Source organism: Scleropages formosus, chromosome 4 (genome assembly GCF_900964775.1).
Source record: "Scleropages formosus chromosome 4, fSclFor1.1, whole genome shotgun sequence".
NCBI classification, from domain to species: Eukaryota; Metazoa; Chordata; class Actinopteri; order Osteoglossiformes; family Osteoglossidae; genus Scleropages; species Scleropages formosus.
This window is the reverse complement of record NC_041809.1, coordinates 24,855,677-24,875,794: the sequence shown is the minus strand read 5'-3', so window position 1 is coordinate 24,875,794 and position 20,118 is coordinate 24,855,677. Positions and strand designations below refer to the sequence as shown.

The following is a 20,118-nucleotide window of genomic DNA, read 5'->3' as shown; positions in this document are numbered from 1 at the left end:
CGGAGGTGAACCGTGTTTTTAACTCCTGGAAAGCCTTCTCCGCCTCCGCCCCCCACGGGAGTCTTCGGTCCTTGCTTGCTGTTAACGCGGTAAGGGGTGCGGCTACTGTGCTGAAATTACGTATGAATCGACGATAGAAATTGGCGAACCCAAGGAAGCGCTGGAGCGCCCTTACCGTGGTAGGTCGAGGCCAGGAGGTTACTGCACCCACCTTCCTGGGGTCCATGGAAACTCCCTCCTGGCTCAGGATGTAGCCCAGGAAGGAGATTTGGCGTTGGTGGAATGCACACTTCTCTGCCTTCACATACAATCGATGTTGTAGGAGCCGCCTGAGGACCTCCCGGACCTGTTGGATATGCTGCTCTCGGGTCTTCGAGTAGATCAGTATATCATCCAGGTAAACGATGACGCAGTGATGAAGGAAATCGCACAACACATGGTTGAGAAAGGCTTGGAAAACTGAGGGGGCATTAGCTAGACCAAAGGGCATGACCCTGTACTCATAGTGACCTAGTGACGTGGAGAAGGCCGTCTTCCATTCATCCCCCTCACGGATCCGGATGAGATTATATGCACTGCGGAGGTCTAATTTCGAGAACCAGGTCGATCCATGGATTCCCTCCAGAGCCGAGGTAATCAACAGTAAGGGGTGCGGGTACTTGACCGTTATGGCGTTCAACCCTCAGTAATCTATGCACGGCCTCAGTCCCCCGTCCTTCTTACCGATAAAGAAGAACCCCGCCGCTGCTGGTGACGTTGACGACCGGATCAGACCAGCTTCGAGGGCCTCCCTGATGTACTCCTGCATGGCCCGTTGTTCTGGTAACGACAGGGGGTACACCCGGCCCCGAGGTGGTGTGGTACCTGGCAAGAGGTCGATAGCACAGTCCCAGGACCGGTGAGGAGGCAGTTCGGCGGCGCGGACCTTGCTGAAGACCTCTCATAGATCCTCATAGTCCGGGGGTATGACCGGCGGGGGAAGGCCCTCTACCCCTTCCACCGACGTGGCCCGGCAAGGAAGAGTGAGGCAGGATGCGTGACAGGATCTTTCCCAAGAAACCAGCTCCTTGGTACTCCACCTAAAGACGGGGTCATGTCGTGCCAACCAGGGGTAACCTAAAATGACAGGGGTGTCTGGAGCTCGGATCAGAAAGAAGGTGAGTTTCTCGTGATGACACGCGCTTGTTTCGAGCACGAGAGGTGCCGTCCGGGAATCAACCACCCCATCACCCAGGGGTTGACCATCCAGGGCTTTCACACTCAAAAACCAACTTGCACTGCATCGGAAAGTCCTGACATTGATCGGGCGAACCGTCATACCTCTCTGGGGTCACGATCCTTGTGACCGTCCCCAAAGCCTCGAGGGGTGTGGGCGGGACCGGCTCAGCAGGAGTCGCGGGTGCACCCTGGAAGGCGGGGTTGAGAATACCTCCGGTTTGGAGGACCTGGATTAATCCGTCGACCTTTTTTTGTATGCGCTGCAACGATTGGGAATGCGTTCCCAAAAAGTCGCTTTGCAGGGTGAGCGCAGTACGCAGTTGCGCATACTCTACTGAGTCCTGGTAGCAGGCGGAACCTTCTGTCACGGTTGCGCGTAGCGCGGACGGACTCAAGTGCAGAGTGTTCGAATCGTCGTGCACGGAAGCCGAATCAGAATCCATAATCGTAGTCGAGGGGCAGGCGAGGGTCAAGCGATCAGCAAACGTCGTAGAAAGGGCTAGGCAAAGAACGTGGTCAGGAAGAAACAGGCAAAGGGTCGAAGTCGTAATGGGTCTCTCAGGAATACGGTTCGCAGGGAAACAAGGAGGCAAAACAAGGTTCCGCGTCTGGGCTTCCTCGGCTTCCCTCTTTATAGTCGTTCCCATCAGGGAGCGGCAGGTGTTGCAGAGGTGCCTGATGCGGAGAACGTGACATTAGGTAGTTCTCATCTGACAATGAAGCAAATATTCTTAATTAATGATACTCAGTTCTGCATAAAATTATAGAGAGGTGTCCTCCCTCTTCATGTCATTTTTTTTTCCATGTTAAGGTCAAAGCACTTTCCACTAACATTTCACTTCAATGTCACCTTGACATGTTTCTGTGCAGACATAAATTGCTATAGTAAAATAATTACATTTACGAAGAGATGTCAGAATTTAGGGGGGCGCAGTGGAGTGGCTTGGCCGTGTCCTGCTCTCCGTTGGGTTTAGGGTTCGAGTCCTGCTTGGGGTGCCTTGCAACAAACTGGCGTCTCATCCTGGGTGGGCCCAGCCTTGTACCCTGTGTTGCTGGGCTAGGGCCCGGTTTGCTGCGACCCTGCTTGAGACAAGTGGTTATAGCCTTTGTCTCAGAATTTAGAATTCATAGAACAACATATCAAGTCAAACACTGCATATGTAAGATGCTAGAGACACTGCTCCCAGACACTTTATTTCTTGAGGCTAACTGTCAAAAGAAAAAGATTCTGTCCATTTCTTTTCCTTCTCTCCCGTCCTTGTTCCCTGTCCATTCACCAAGTAACAGGTGTTTACTAACAATGTGAAGGTGGGCACATTTTCAAAGTCACAGCAGCTATCAATTCCCTGGACAGATGGGGAGCTGCCTTCATCAGTCCTGATGGGTGTCATTGTAGCCTTTGCCCTATTCTGACGGGATGCTCTTTCTTTTGCTGTCCAAAGAGAGTGTTGTCTTCGACCATCCTAAAGAGGCTGTTTGTGCCTTGACTGGATGGGTTGTCAGGACAGCATTTCTTTCATGTAGTGTCTAAATTGGATTTAAGGGCACATCTGCTGCCCTCCCCAGCCACAACATGATAAAGTTGCTACAACATGAGCAGGAGGACAAGGAATAACTTTTGTCATGCCATTTGCTTACCACAATGCCCACTTCTATCAAAAGATTACAGAAATGGTCGAGACAATGTTATTGCAGGTGAGATCCTTTTCCCACTGAATATAGTTAGCATAAAGAGAGCAGCACTGAGTTAGAAACTGGTACATTTTTAAGGACCCTCAATCCTCAGTGTAATGACACCTGTAATTGTCTTGGTTACTGCAGAAGTCCCCTGTGTCACTAGATACAATCCTTGTGAGGAAGGCGCTTATAAAAACTCAGTTTAGTCATCCAGTAATAAAGAAGATTGATGGACTTTAAAGAATTCTCATCTCCAACCTATATGTAAGTAGATGTTCTAACATGTCGACATTTACAATTACTTTTATTCATTTAGCTGACACTCTTTTCCAAAACAGCTTATAATGTAATAATATGGAGTATTATATAATATGTAAAACTAAGAATAAAAAACTTTCTCTGCTGCATGTAAATTTTTAGATTTCTGTAGAGAAGCAAGAAACCACTCCAGCTTGTTGATGTCCCAAAAAGATTTTCAGTGAAAGTTAAAATCTTCTTCTGTATTTTTTGCAGACATGTTGGGAAATGCTGGAATCAAATGTCACAATACAGCGCATTACAGAGTTTGTCATCACAGGCTTAGACCACCTGCCCAATCAGAACATTCTTGGGGTTCTAATATTGCTCACATATTCCCTTATACTGCTCGGTAGCAGTGCTAACATATGTATCATCGTATCAGACCAACGTTTGCACAGGCCAATGTACATATTCATTTGTAACCTGGCTGTTATTGACATCATGTTCACAACCAGTGCTAGCACAACTCTGATCGCTCTGCTGCTTGCTGGGGTCCGAAACATTTCATATCACTCATGTATTTCTCGCATGTTTGTGTACAACTTGGGTGACATCTGTCTTTGTTTTGCCCTGACCTTGATGGCATTTGACCGCATGATTGCCATCAGTAATCCACTGCGGTACCACAGCATCCTCACCAATTCGCGAACGTTTGCACTAATTGCCCTGTCCTGGATGATTGGTATAGCAGCCATAGGAGTGCTGACAGGAATTGTTGACAGACTTCCCTACTGCCAGCCCATCATCAGATACACCTTCTGTAGTTATTCAGCACTGGTGAGGGCTGCCTGCGTTGACCCAGAACCATATTTTGTGCCCTCCACCATTCTGCTTATGTGGTTTCTGGGTGGACACTTCCCACTCATCCTGGCAACATATGTGAAGATCATCTACACTGTGGTGAGACTGGCTGACACCGAGGGTCGAAAGCAGATGATCAGCACATGTCTGAGTCATGCTGTTGCTGTGTTCTGTTACTACGCTCCTAAATTAGTTTCGGGATTGTTAACAAGAGTTGGTGTCACTCTGGATTTGACAGAGAGGAATGCACTAATGATAATCTTAACTCTTGTACCCTCACTAATGAATCCAACTGTTTATTGCTTCAGAACAAAAGAGATCAGGAGCAGGCTGATTCAAATACTGAAAAGGAACCGTGCATTAGCTATAAAGTAGTATCTTAGCTTTCCGTTTTTTGCATTTTTGAACAACAGCAGAAATAGCCCTTTGATAGAATAAATATGACATGATTAGTGCAAGAAAACTTCAAAGCCTTTACACTGGGATATATTCATATTTTTTTAATTTGTACAATAATTCAGTGTAGACCAGTTGTCATTTGTTTTGCATTTTATGTCTCAAAAGTAATGCATAAGAGGAAGAGAAAGAAATATTATAGACTTTGTTTCATGAATAGTACTTTTGTTGTCTTGTATCAGGAAGCCATCAGTTAAGATTATTTTAATAAAACTGGTCTTCTAAAAAATTCATACATGTATGCTTCAGTTTGCCTAACTGACTAAAGCAGGATTTCTTATTTTTTAATGTCCACAAAATGTCGAGATTTAAATCTCTGGATGACAATGCAGTTTTTAAGTGTATTTACCCGAACACTTCTTTTACTTGTTGTGCAGCAAGTAATTTAAACAATATGTACTAACAGGTAGGAAGTTTATGTCTTCAGTGTATTGTTGAGCAAGCTACTTAACCCACTGAAACAGTATGACGTTCACACAAAAACAATTCAGATGGAGAGCTGTGCTTTAAGCTTTCAGTCAATATATAGGACATTTTCCAGAATGAAGGAAAAACATCAAAATCCACATTACCAGTGTGGAGGAAATGTATTCTTAGACTCCTCTAAGAAGGTTGTGTAAGAGGTCTGGATAAAAATTTGTTGGCAGTAATGTAGGCCCCACCCTGAGCTCTTTAAATAACAAGTTAACAAGAGGTTGAGGTCCACCCTTTAAGAATTATACAACATACGAAACAGAATTGCAAAATTTTAATCTACAGTGAGATTTTTACATACAAGAAAAGGGACCAGAGAGTTTAGAACTGTGTTTTCATTTATATATTCTGATTTATATTTTCATTAGATCCAAAAATGTATTTTTTTCCCCATTGAGGTGAAATGATCAAGTACTTGTTTATGTTTTTTTACATTAGATTTTTGTTAAGTTTAGTTCAATTACTGGTAAAAGGAAGAAGGTCTTCAGTTTTTAATGAAAAGAGTGTAGGTCTACTGGCAGCAGTGTGTGAGGGCCTCAAAGGAGTAGCAAGATGGTCTGCAGCTTGGATTCCCACAATATCTATATCATTTTACAGATGCTTTTCTCCAAAGCGACGTACATCTCAGAGAATACAGTTTGTGCATTACATTAGGGGAAAAAGAGACATAATTGCAGACACGTGATTCTTAAATAAATATAGTTTGTTTCTATCCACTATATGCACTGATGTTCCTCACACGAATATGTGCATAACACTCAGAACAGACAAATCCTGATTACTTTCCGCTGTGTGCTGCAGTGCTTAAAAATGCAGGATTGAAAGTAAATAAGATAACCCTGCTCTGCTATATTTGGGAACTTCATCCAAAGAATTAATTTTGTTTGAGTTAATTTCTCTGCGTGAGTCAACAAATTAACTATTGTGTCCCATATTGAATTCTCCAGGTTCTTCCGATTTACAAAGTAGCGAAAATGCTAACATACAATTAATGAAACAAGAGACGTACTATTATTAAAAGTCACACCTAGAATCAGGGCTGCCCAGCCTTTTTCAGCCAAAGACCAGAATATTTATCATGTACTGCTCATGGCTGCCCTTGTAAAAATTGTAGTAGGTCCACATGCTGAGTCTTAACCCCCTAAATTGAGAAATTATTTTGTTGTATAATGCAAAAGTATTAATTGCATTGACTGCTTGAATAAAATATAATAAGATGATTAATTTAAAAAGGAAGTACTTTATTTGGGGGGGGGGGCGCAGTGGGTTGAACCGGGTCCTGCTCTCCAGTAGGTCTGGGGTTCGAGTCCCGCTTGGGGTGCCGTGCGATGGACTGGCGTCCTGTCCTGGGTGTGTCCCCTCCCCCGCCCCGGTCTTACACCCTGTGTTACCGGGTAGGCTCCGGTTCCCCGCAACCCCATATGGGACTAGTGGTTCCGAAAATGTGTGTGTGTGTGTGTGTGTGTGTGTGTGTGTGTGTGTACTTTATATGATTATAGAAACTTTGCATTCCAGATAACAACACGTCAGTCTGAGATGTTGAGCTGCATCTCATGAGCAAGACTTTCAGTGTCACACATGATGGACCATGTTGTAACACAGAACAAAACGACTGTCCATGTTCTGCGGTCTCATCACCTCTTTCCATACTTCATCCTGATGAACATTTGTTACATTAATATGTGCTGCCAAAACAGTGACATTATGAACACGGTTCAAAACATGCTTTCACACAAATCTGGTGTCCGGAAAAGGGTTTTTCTTCCATAGCAATAATTTCAGATGTTGCACGGGTCACTTTGAAAAGTGATGTCAGCTGGGAGCATATGCACTAAAAAGCTATTGCTGTGACAAAAGTTTACATTTTAGTCTGGAGACCTTGACTTTATCAAATTGGCCTTGGAGTTTGTGAAATGCAGATGAATGCTTTGTGTGATAGTGTCTTTTAACATTATGTTCCTTAAGCTCTAGAACCATTTAACTGAAAATGACAGTGGCTTGTTCCTCAGTTCAGTGAGGAAGTGCAGTTTCATCCACCTCACTTTGTTTTGCTTTCATCAGAACATTTATTCAGGTTAGAAACAAATTCACTGTTAAAGAGTTTAGTCATAATGACAGCATACAAAAACCTGCACAAGACGGACATGACGCCACTTAAGGATCACAAAGCTGCAGCTGAACAACACGCAAAGCTGTGAGCTCAGTCAGTGACAACTGGCAACAGGCCCACCATCTGCCATCCTGACACCAGCCAGTGTGCTCCATTGTGCTCTGTGTGCTCAAATGTGTATACAACTGTATTATTGTATGATTAAAGAAAATGTATATTCTTTTAATAGAATGTAGTCATTGTTATAATACACACACTGTCTGAAACCGCTTGTCCCAGGTAGGGGTTACAGCAAGGTAGAGCTTAACCCGGCAACACAGGGCACAAAGCTGGAGGGGGAGGGGACACACCCAAGACAGGACGCCAGTCTGTCAGAAGGCACCCCACGCAGGACTCGAACCCCAGACTCGCCAGAGAGCAGGTCCCGGTCAAGCCCGTTGCGCCTGCGCGTCCCCCAGATGTTATAATAAGTAATTGTATTTTTTAACAAGCAGTACAGCAAGTAGAACAGCTGCCTCACAGGGCCTGAAATATAGGCACACTCCTGCTCTGTCCATATGGGGCTTGCACGTTTGCTCAGGTTTCCTCCTTCTACTTCAGTTTCCTCCCACAGTCCAAAGACATGCAGTTCAGATGAAATACACACACACACACACATTTTCTGAACCGCTTGTCCCATTCGGGGTCGCGGGGAGCCAGAGCCTAACCTGGCAACTCAGGGCATAAGGCTGGAGGGGGAGGGGACACACCCAGGACAGGATGCCAGTCTGTCGCAAGGAACCCCAAGCGGGACTCGAGCCCCAGGAGCCGGTCCAACCCACTGCACCACTGCGCCATCGTCCCCCCCCCCCAGATGAAATAGCAATGCAAAATTGCCCATAGCTTCTGGGGAACTGAAGACATTAAACATTACCTGTTAGGGCCCCTTGACAGTTAGCTGTCACACAATAAGGGTTTGGGTCACTCTGATGGCTTTTGTGCCCAAGTCAATCATGAAGATACATAACCACGACACTGATGTCAGGTCAAGTGCTTGAATGGTCTCTGGTCTTCAGTCCTGAGGAAATTATACAACCCAGCATAACATAATTATTAATATACAGGTGAATTAAATGTCTAGAACCACCCAAATACATTTAAGATGCTTAATGTTGGATTGATGTAGCCAATACCATTTTGCATTACAGCAGTGGTTGAATCTGTGAATTATGTATGAAAGATATTCTGTCACGCATACCTCGCCCACAGCTGCCTCTCACCAAGGTGGCACGGGATAAAAGGGACCAGGATTCCACGCCTGTTTGCGGAACCTCACTCGAGCAACCGCTACCCTGTGTATCCAATGATTCCTGTCTTTTCGAAATTCCTGATCTCCTGGCTACCAGCCTTCACTTTGTCTCATCTTTTACATCCCTTGTCTGCCCCAAGAAACCCTGAATGCTCATCGCCTGACCCACGCCTGTCCCCAACTACTGCTCTTCGTCTTGCTCCTTGGCTCCGTTCATTAATAAACAGAACCCGGAACTGGGTCCTACTCACCTTCAGCCCAGCTTCCATTATTCCAGCATGACACATTCAGTGTTTTTTTAATCATCTCCAGTCCAGTTTTTGTGTTTATTCACTCATCCGGCTGAGCAACCATGCTAAGAGTAATACACGCATGAACTGAATTTAACATGCTGCCCATTTTGAGCAAGACACAGCAGAAGATGTTGCTCCTAGGCAGTTTGAACACACTAAAATACTTCTAGTTAGATTCTTGCACAAGCCTCAGTGATGGGTGCCTTCAAATGGTCCTCATTGCATTTACATTTACATTTACATTTATTCATTTAGCAGACGCTTTTGTCCAAAGCGATGTACATCTCAGCGAAAGTACAATTTATGCATTACATTGAGAGAAGGAGAAATAGCTGCCGACATGAAAGTCTCAAGCGAGCCTAGTTTGTTCCTTACCACTTGCTACACCGAGGTTCATCGTTCAAGTAGGTGCATAAGACACAGACAAATCCCGATACCCACACCAATTTTTTTTTTTTTAATTTTTTTATTAAATATTAGAAGATACACAAATGAGCAGTACAATACCAGAGTAATGGCTGAATAAAGGTTGTATCTGGGAATGCTTCTGGAGTTACGATGCGTGAACAGTTACACCATAGATGATCTGAAGAGATCTTGGGCAAACTGGATCTGGAAAAGGTGGGTTTTCAGACCCTTCTTGAAAACAGACAGAGTTTCTGCAAGTTCTGAGTGACAGGGGAAGGTCATTCCACCACAACGGACCCAGAACCGAGAACCTCCAAGCTTTGCCTTTCGTGCGCAAGACCACCAAGCGAGCAGAAGTAGATGAGCGAAGGGGCCTGGCAGGGGTGTACCGGTTGATCATTGCAGACACCATGCTTTCCCATGACTGGGAGATCATTATGCCAAATCCATGGAACATATTCTGTCACCCTGTATGCAAGACTGGAATTTGATATTTGCGGCTTACGATTATGAACTTTATTACGGACGAGGAAAACAGCTGCCAGTTCTGCATGCAATGAGCTGCCTACCAGCAACATTGCCTCCTGCTGAAACTCGTTCGCCATTGGATTGGTCTACTTCTACAGTCACTGCCTGAAGCACTTGTGCATGCTAACTGAATCACTCCTTTCACTCAGAAGGACCCAGTTCTGTCCTATGTGACATGCTGGCTGCTACATGGTTGGCCTTCTGAAATGCAATATGGAGCATTCAAACACTACATTAATTGCTGTCATTAGCTGTCTCCAAGAAAAGGTTCTGGTTTATGCAGATGTCATGTAGTTGCTTCAGGACTACCATCTTACAAGTGTCCACATGAAGGCCCTTGCCAGAAGTTATGTGTGTTGACCAGAAATAGATTAACACATGGAGGAGACTGCAAAGATTTGTAATAAATACAAGCAGTTCCTCTATGCGCCACCAAGGGCAGCCTGTACTCCTGGATATTGCCAGTCAACTCCTGGTCCAGAATTTCTGTTGATTTAGTAGGACCACTCCAGGGAGAGACTTTCCTCATTGTATTCCTATTTCAAGTGGTTTGAGGTGGCTGTCATTTTGCCCATTTCATCTTCCTCAGGTACTAGCTGTTTGCACAAACTTTGTGCTCCTGGAGGCATCTCAGTTGTGCTTTAAATGCAAAGCCTCTCCAAGCCTTTTCACAATTATTCCAGGAATTCCATAAGATTTAAATGCACAAGAACAGAGTTCACACAACCATTCAGAAAATCTGTTACAAAAAGTTTGATTTGTCTCTGTGTGTTTTCTTGTGGTGAGGGGGTGCAGTGGCGCAGTGGGTTGGACTGTGGTCTTGCTCTCCAGTGGGTCTGGGGTTTGAGTCCTGCTTGGGGTGCCTTGCGAAGGACTGGCGTCCTGTCCTGGGTGCGTCCCCTCCCCCTCCGGCCTCACGCCCTGTGTTACTGGGTAGGCTCCGGTTCCCTGTGACCCCGTATGGGGATAGGCGGTTCTGACAGTTTGTGTGTGTGTGTGTGTGTGTGTGTGTGTGTGTGTGTGTGTGTGTGTGTGTGTGTGTGTGTGTGTGTGTGTGTGTGTTTTTTCTTGTTAGGGAGGCGCAATGGCGTGGCAGGCTTGGCCAGGTCCCATTCCCTGGTGGGTCTGGGGTTCAAGTCCTGCTTAGGGTGCCTTGTGGTGGACTGGTGCCCTGTCCTGTGTGTACCCTCCAGCCTTGTGGCCTGTGTTGCCGGGTTAGGCTCTGGTTTGCCATGACCCTGCTCAACAAGTGGTTTCAGTGTGTGTGTGCGTGTTTTCTTGTTAAATCACAACCCAAATTCTTTTTTTAGTAATGTTATGGTAAATAGACTGGTTACTGTTACAAACTTGCCAAGGAAATGTACATTTGCTTTACATAACAAGTAATAAATTCTGGAGGGTCTGGATACCATCCCTCAAGAGAAAAACGCCAGCAATTATCTTGGTTACTGCAGAATTCCCCTGCATCACCAGGTACAGCCCCTGCGAGGAAGTCAGCTATAAAAAGCCTGTATAGTCTCCCAGTTCGGAAGACGACTACTGGGCTTTTAAGAGGTTTTAGCCTGAACCTCTAGTAAGTAAGTAGTTCTGCTACTGTCTGGAATTTCAAATCTTTTTGTAACTGGAATGAATTTAAACGTAAACATTTTTGACAGTAGAACAAAATTTAATGGCAAGTTGTTGCTTAAATAATCTTCCAAGTAAATTTTTTAGTAAAAGTAATTTCTACCCTTCTGTAATTTTTGCAGACTTGCTGAGAAATGCTGGAATCAAACATCACAACAGAGCGCATTACAGAGTTCATCATCACAGGCTTAGACCACCTGCCCAATAAGAAGATTGTTGGGCTTCTAATATTGATCACATATTCCCTTATACTGCTCGGTAGCAGTGCTAACATATGTATCATTGCATCAGATAGGCACCTGCACAGGCCAATGTACATATTCATTTGTAACCTGGCTGTTATTGACATCATGTTCACAACCAGTGCTAGCACAACTCTGATCGCTCTGCTGCTTGCTGGGGTCCGAAACATTTCATATCACTCATGTATTTCTCGCATGTTTGTGTACAACTTGGGTGACATCTGTCTTTGTTTTGCCCTGACCTTGATGGCATTTGACCGCATGATTGCCATCAGTAATCCACTGCGGTACCACAGCATCCTCACCAATTCGCGAACGTTTGCACTAATTGCCCTGTCCTGGATGATTGGTGTAGCAGCCATAGGAGTGCTGGCAGGAATTGTTGACAGACTTGCCTACTGCCAGCCCCTCCTCAAATATAGCTTCTGTGATTATGCTGCTCTGGTGAGGGCTGCCTGCGTTGACCCAGAACCATATTTTGTGCCCTCCACCATTCTGCTTATGTGGTTTCTGGGTGGACACTTCCCACTCATCCTGGCAACATATGTGAAGATCATCTACACTGTGGTGAGACTGGCTGACACCGAGGGTCGCAAGCAGATGATCAGCACGTGTCTGAGTCACGCTGTTGCTGTGTTCTGTTACTATGCTCCTAAATTAGTTTCGGGATTGTTAACAAGAGTTGGTGTCACTCTGGATTTGACAGAGAGGAATGCACTAAAGATCATCTCAACTCTTGTACCCTCACTTATGAATCCAACTGTTTATTGTTTCAGGACAAAAGAGATCAGGAGCAGGCTGATTCAAATACTGAAAAGGAATCGTGTATTTGCTGTAAAGTAACATTTCATCTGTGTTTCCATTTTTAAATAAAAAAAGGTTTCTTTATGCATGTCAAAAAAAATGGAGCATTTGTCACTCTAAAAAGTGAAAAACACCTCCCAGAAAATTCCCAGAGTTTTCTTGTTATTCTGGTCAGTAATTACTTTGTTAAAACAGATATCAGTTATTACCAGCATAGTAAAAATTCCAAAGCCTTTACAATGGAATATATTCATATTCATTCATGGAAATTCTACAATAATTCAATAGAGCATTTTTCATTGGTAGTTTTGTACTTTAAATTTCAGAATTATCTCTTAGAAAATTTCTTTTAGAGTTTTACTGCTTGTGTTATATGTTGTGCTTTTTATTTTCCTACTTCCACAGTCCATTAATAAAACTGGCTCATCTAACAAAACTGATATTCTGGTAAATTCACTGACCGTGTGTTTTTAACGTAGTTAATAAAAATGAAACAAAAATAGTTGGGTTTTTTAATGTTTTAATTGATTTTAAAAGAAGAATTTTGAATCTCTTCATGATAATATAGTTTTTTTTCTAAGTGTATTTAAAGAGCAGTTCTGTAATTGTTGTGTTACAGGTATTTTAAACAACGTGACTAAGAGATGGGAGATTTATTTCTCAGAGGAGGAAATGTTGTATTTTTGAGCAAGATGTATAACCAATCAAAACAGTTTGATGTTTCCACAAACAATTCAGGTCAAGTGCCATGATGCAGTTTCCGGTCAATCAGTCCAATTTTATTGTACATATACTATTGCTTTTCAAAAGAAATATTATACACTATATAATATTTCTAGAAACAAGAAAAAACTGAAAAATCCACACCCTTGATCTGAAGAAATTTTTTTCTTTGACTATTATAAGAAAGTCTTTACATAAGATAAGGGGTGTGGTGGCGCAGTGGGTGGGACCACAGTCTTGCTCTCTGGTGGGTCTGGGGTTCAAGTCCCGCTTGGGGTGCTTTGTGACAGACTGGCATCCTGTCCTGGGTGTGTCCCCTCCCCCTCTGGCCTTCTGCCCTGTGTTACTGGGTAGGCTCCAGTTCCCTGTGACCCCATATGGGACAAGCAGTTCTGAAAATGTGTGTGGGTGTGTCTTTACATAAGACTCCTGGATAAAAATTTCTTTTAGGCAGCAGCCTGGGCCACATCCTTAGCCCCTGGAATGACAAGTAAACAAGGAAAGAGGCTATGGTGCTGTCTATTAAGAATTACAGCAACACACTAATTAGAATGATAAAATTTGCCGTCAAAGAGCAATGTTTTTGGTTTGGACGAAAGCAACCAGGGAGACTGGCAGTTGTACAAGGGTAAGCGAGTGTATACCTTGCACAGAACTCCAGTCAATAGCAGGGTTAGGGATTTCATCCTAGAAATTAATTGTAATAATTTTTGTTTCTCTACACAAGCTGAAAGATCAATTCTATTATATCTCTATACATTCACCAATATCCTTACGAAACAGAAAAAAATAGCTGATTTATCATTGATAAGCAGTGGTAACAAAGTAGTCACAGAATACAGGCCCCATTAGGTCTCACAGACTCCTCTGACACTCACTTGGCAAGACACAGTTCTCCTAATGGAGCTTCAGTTCATTGCAAGCACCATACACCTCCTGCATAAACTCTGTTCCTCCTTTTTGGATGAAAAAGTAAAAATGCTCAGTTCAACAACAATGTTCACCTTGACCATGATCTCCAGAGCCTGAGGAACACAGTTTATACATAATTTGCTGCAGTAGAATATCATGTTTGCCTGGGTATATAGGATTCACAGGACATGTCAGACATACCCCTGTATATGAGAGATGCAGGAGACACTGCTCTTGGTCTGCCTATATTTTCAGGGGCAATCGTCAGCAGAACAAGCATCTGTCCATTCCCTTTCTTTGTCTCCCTTATGTTACCTTTCCATTCACCAGGGGTCAGACCTAAAGGTGGGCACAGTCTCAAAACCACAGGGGCTGTCAATTATCTGGACAGAAGGGGAGTTGCTTTAATCAGTTTTGACACTTGCCACTGCAGCCTTTTGCCCCATTCTGAGGTAGTGCAGTTTCTTCTGCTGTCCAAAGATCCTTTAATTTATATTGTCTAAATTGGATCTAATGGCACATCTGTTGCCTTTGCCCAGCCAGGAAGGCTACAGCGTGAGCAGGAGGAGAAGGAATTACTTTTGCCATACCCCTTGCTTGTTACTTCTGTCAAAACATTACAGAAAGGGTCTAGAGAGAGTTATTACAGGTGAGTTCCTTTCCCTCACTGAATGTAAAATGTGGCTACCGTAAAGAGGGCAGCACTGAGTAAAAAAATGGCAAATGGAAAATTTTCATGTCCCCATTCCTCAATAGAATGACACCTGCAATCGTCTTGGTTACAGCAGCACTCCCCTGTGTCATCAGATATGGTTCCTGTGAGAAAGTCACTTATAAAAACACAATAGTTACACAGTTTACTAAGCTACTGCTAGATTGTTAAGAAGTCTCAGAGTGAACTCCTTCTATGTCACACTGTAAGTAACTGTTATACTGTGTAAAATGCACGTTAGTTATTTTTCAAGGATAAATTTCTTTCTTATTACCAGTTACATAAAGAATAAGATGAAATATCAAAACGCTTGTTAAAGTTTATAATTTGCTTTATAAAAAGTTATTTTAAAATGATATTGTTTTTATTTGGTTATTATTTTCAGGTATGCTCAGAAATGTCAGACAAAAATTTTACAGGACTACAGGTTACAGAGTTTATACTTACTGGCTCAGATCAGCTGTCAAACCAAATGATTCTGGGACTCCTAATCCTCATCACATATTCCCTTATATTGCTGGGCTGCAGTATCAATATATGTATCATTACATCAGACCGACTCCTGCACAGGCCAATGTACATATTCATTTGTAACCTGGCTGTTATTGATATCATGTTCACAACCAGTGCTAGCACAACTCTGATCGCTCTGCTGCTTGCTGGGGTCCGAAACATTTCATATCACTCATGTATTTCTCGCATGTTTGTGTACAACTTGGGTGACATCTGTCTTTGTTTTGCCCTGACCTTGATGGCATTTGACCGCGTGATTGCCATCAGTAATCCACTGCGGTACCACAGCATTCTCACCAATTCACGGACATTTGCCCTACTTGCCCTGTCCTGGCTGGTGGCCCTTACAGCTGCAGGTGTACTGGCAGGAATCACTGACAGGCTTCCTTACTGCCAGCCCATCATCAAATATAGCTTCTGTGATTATGCTGCTTTGGTGAGAGCTGCCTGTGTTGATCCAGAACCATATTTTATGTTTACCACCATTCTGGCCATGTGGCTGCTGGGTGGACACTTCCCACTCATCCTGGCAACATATGTGAAGATCATCTACACTGTGGCGAGACTGACTAACACTGCAGGCCGCAAGCAGATGCTCAGCACATGTCTAAGCCATGCCATTGTTGTATTCTGCTTCTATTTCCCCAAATTAATTTTGGTGTTGTTGACAAGGGTAGGTGTCACTCTGAATCTGACAGAGAGAAATGCATTACTAACAGCGTCAACACTGTTACCATCGCTTATGAATCCAGTCGTTTATTTTTTCAGGACAAAGGAGATTAGAAGCAGGCTAATTCAAATACTCAGAAGAAACAGTGTGAAAGCAATGAAGTGACACATTGTTTGCATTTTTTTCATTCCGCTGTGTTCAATAACAATGAGTGTAAAATAAAAAAGCAATTTTCTCTGTAACTCGGAGTAAATCAGAAATCATCTGTGTCTACAGTAAGAGACACATTTGTCATATTAATCAGTATTGCACCAACACGGATGTAAAGCATGATTACAATTCACGGCATACTTTTTTAAAATGTTTTAAAAAGCATGACTGGCGTCCTGTCAGGCTGTACCCCCTGTCAGCCTTGTGCCTACTGTTTCCAATATAGGCTCCAGACTGCAACGAGCCTGCTCAGAAAAAGCAATTAATGCAAATAGATGGACTGATACCATGATGTCTACGAATGGACTATTTTTTAGATGCTTGTTTATGTGTCCTGAGTCATGGTGAAAACAATACCCTGTATGAATGCTTCTTCTAATGCAGAAGGAAACCTGAACTTCTTGAATCACACCATTTTTAAGCCAATGTTTTTCCAAAAGAAAGTAAAGCTATACTTTCTGCAACACCCAGACTGCAGAAATTACAGTACAGTTTAAAGACTTTTGTGATGTTTGCCTATAGATTTGATTAGTAAATTAAATAAAGTCTCTCCCCAAAAGTTGCTTTACACTGCCTTCTGTTCAAATTTCTGTACAATTTTGTGCACCAAGTAATCCGGTGCTTAAACAGCTGTAGTTGAGCAACATGGACTGTAATGGAAAAGTGGAGTGAGTTGTGAACAAAAGGGCCCTCAAGCAACTTGTTTTCTTAACATATTTATCTGTGTAAAAATGAAATGATCAACTGTGCATATGGAATGTATACAAATATATGTTAAGCATATCATAAAAAAATAAATTCTGAAGTTTCTTTTCAGTGCTAAAACTTGTAATCATTATCTACTTATTTTTATAATCTGTTAACATGAAATATAGATGTTCTAGTCATGGGGATTTTATTTATTTTAAAAATGAATAGCAAGTGATACTTTATATCTTGTCATTTTTCAACTGCAAGTCTTGCAACTCTTCACTAAGCTTGCTAGGTGTTTGTTTTCTAAGTTACACTCCCTAAGCTAGGGGACTGTAGTTTTAATTGAGTTGATAATGATGAGGTTTTGTCTTTGTTCAGACGGTTCTAAGTGATTTTGTAGGGTGCCGGAGAAGCACTGTAGGAAAAGGCAGATGTTGATATTACCATCCTTCAGCTTGTTATTGTAAAATATCAGTGATGTCACTGGAGAAAACAGTCTCAGATGCTGTCATTCCATGGGCTTTATTAATTACAACTTACTGTAATATTCCATTTCCAATAATAGTGAAGGTCAAACAGGGCCTGATATACTAGACACAAACTGACATTTTGTTCATGTGACTGTGCTGCCTTTATTTAATTTAGCTCTCATTTTTTCCATTTCTACTTCCATTTATTCATTTATCAGACACTTTTCCCCAAAACAACTTCATGTGAACATTAAGTACAGGCAGTCGCCGGATTACGAATGAGTTCCATGTCCTCAGTCTGTCTTTAAGTTGAATTTTGACATAAGTCGCACGGTGGGTATCTAACGTCAGCTTGTCAAATGTTTGTCTTAGTATATTGTATATCATACCGTTCCATGTCGACAGACAAGGCAGGCGGTCATTGCCAAAGAGATGTGGAATGGGACTGGGGAACAATAAGGGACAGGGCTTGAAAGAGCAAAGCGAGGTAGGTCTGAGAACACAGAGGTGGGGTTGTGTTGAGTGAGATTCTTCAACTGGGAAGAGGTTGAGAAGTGTCTTTTAAAGTCGAGTGCTCCGACTGAAGCTGCTGGTTGAGGTGGGGGGAGAAGCTGTAACAGCTACAGTATTTATAATAGAGAGAGAGAGTGTGCATGTGTATGTAAAACATTAAAGAAACTTTAATGTTTCCAATCATGTTCGTTGGCGTCTCACCTTTTTCCAATAGCTTTATTATTTCCACTTTAGTTTCAATCGTGATCGTTTTCCTTTTCTTGGATGCATCACTTGCATCACATTTACGCTTTGGTAGGATGGTTAGGAGGGTAAAAACAAAAAAATTAAAGGCAAATACAGTAACACACGAGCCACTGGTAACAGCAACATGGACCGACTGACTATGGGTTGTATGTAAGTCGAACGTTCATAACCCGGGGATTGCCTGTAGTGTTATCAGCCCACACCTTATTCACCCAAGGTGGTAATGCTAGATATACTATACCAGTAAAACACACTTTCTCTCTGACACTCAGACACACACACACACACACACACACACACACACACACACACACACACACACACACACACACATACATACACATACACACACACACTACAGGTGATTTTAGAGCCACCAATCTACCTGAACAGCATGTCTTTGAATTGTAGAAGAAAACTGGAGCACCTAGAGGAAACCCACAAAGACACGAAGAGAGCATGAAAACTCTAAAACAATCTTTTGCAAAGCTAAATTTCTTTAAATTCTCCCTAAATTATCTTTTTAAATGTTGACTCTAAAGCAATCAGTAGTGTATTGGTTTAGGCAGTGGTCTTATAATATATTCAAATTCTTGTTCCTTCTGTAGTGTAGCTCTTGAGTAACATACAAACAATGACATGCTCCAGTAAAAAAAAAAAATCATGTTACATAAAATGATAATTAACAAGTTGTCTTATGAATGAATTTTCCATTAAATACCCCTTGCGTAGAGTGGTGTCTCTCAGGGGTAGAAATGAAAGCTGTCCTAATATCCATGGGTCCAAAGGTCTAATCGCTGCTCTGCATTGTCATCTAATTAATAATTGAGGACATTTTCTCTGTATAGATAACAAACTCTGGGGAACAGGACTGTATTAGTAGGTGTTTTATTAAATTAAAAGTCCCTGTGCTAGTGAGGCACATATTGCAATGAGGGTCAACTTAACTGATGTTAACCTGGGGTATTTAAACACTGAAATAAACCTGAGTCAAGTCTGTTACTCCCTCTGTGATACAATCATGTCAATGCATTTTTTATACTCTGGTATGCTGGAAAATGTGGAAAATATATTAGATAAATTTTATAGGTAAATATTTTGTTTTGACACACAAAATGTAGGCTGAATGAAGGCCTGTTTCACTAGATGTTCTGTTTGGTTCACTGGATGGATGATATCAAAGATATTAAAATTACAGAGAAGCACATGTGGTCACAACAACAGTGACTACATGTAAACACATAATTTAAACTGTTTTTGTGTTTTTCACAGATACTACAGTGCCATGGCTGAGGTGCAGCATCAGCCAAACTGTTCCGTGTTGTCTCTTGGCCATGGTTTTCAAGGCTTGTGGCCAATGGCAGTACCAAACATTTTGACAATCACGAACAAATAATAAGTACTACTCTGCAGTATTGATATCACACACACACACACACACATTTTCAGAACCGCTTGTCCCATACGGGGTTGCGGGGAACCGGAATAACATAATGATGCAGTCCTAAGTATAGGGGTTAGTTAATAAAACAAACGTGATTAGCTCATCTGAGCCCAGGATAGCAATGCCATCAGCCATCTGCAAACGTGTGCCTGCTTTGCGTGTCAATTAACAGAGAGCTGGATTACTGGTCATCACCTATGAGCTCACTAACAAGCTGAGTGTTGTCAGTTTTGTTCTCGATGTTCTCAAGGGTTGTCTAGCTGTAACAGCCGAGAACAGCAACAACACTAATTACCAGGTCAATTAACACTGTGACACCTGAGCTCAAAGGCAATGGGGCCCAAGGCACCAAACACTGCCACTGAGAGAGGAATGCAAATACTATAGTGCAATACTATAGTGCTGTACCTGTGGTACAGCATCAGAAAAAAATATTCTGTACTGTCTCTTGGCCGGGGTTTTCAGGGCTTGGGGCCAAAGATTATTACATTTTACAGGCTTTTCCATTTAAACTGGAGTGGTGGTTTGGATGTGGGTTCAGATCCAGTTATCTGTCTGAATGGGGCATGAAGATTTGTTAAAATGCTCTATTGAGTAGATAACCTTAAGTAGATCACTGTAAGTAGCATAATGGTTTCATTTAAATAATAAGAGAAAGACTGAGCAAAACTGGATGGCAGGTTTCTAATGAAAGAACTGAAGTAGGGATTGTAAAGGTACAAAAGAGTAGTTAACATATTAATTGTTTGAATATTAAAATCAGTAAACCACTGTCAATATCGGGTGG

At 42.4% G+C, this 20,118-nt stretch overlaps 3 protein-coding genes across 3 annotated transcripts; all 3 read left to right on the top strand.

The window, feature by feature from the left end:
* The first annotated feature begins 3,420 nt into the window (after positions 1–3,420).
* On the top strand, positions 3,421–4,371 carry LOC114910383 (olfactory receptor 10G4-like). Its single transcript, XM_029250864.1, has one exon. The coding sequence runs from the start codon at positions 3,421–3,423 to the stop codon at positions 4,369–4,371; it is 951 nt and encodes a 316-aa protein (XP_029106697.1).
* Positions 4,372–11,313: 6,942 nt separating this feature from the next.
* LOC108936047 (olfactory receptor 10G4-like) lies at positions 11,314–12,264 on the top strand. Its single transcript, XM_018755103.2, has one exon. The coding sequence runs from the start codon at positions 11,314–11,316 to the stop codon at positions 12,262–12,264; it is 951 nt and encodes a 316-aa protein (XP_018610619.2).
* A 2,705-nt stretch (positions 12,265–14,969) lies between these two features.
* LOC108936048 (olfactory receptor 10G4-like) lies at positions 14,970–15,920 on the top strand. Its single transcript, XM_018755104.2, has one exon. The coding sequence runs from the start codon at positions 14,970–14,972 to the stop codon at positions 15,918–15,920; it is 951 nt and encodes a 316-aa protein (XP_018610620.2).
* Positions 15,921–20,118: the final 4,198 nt, after the last annotated feature.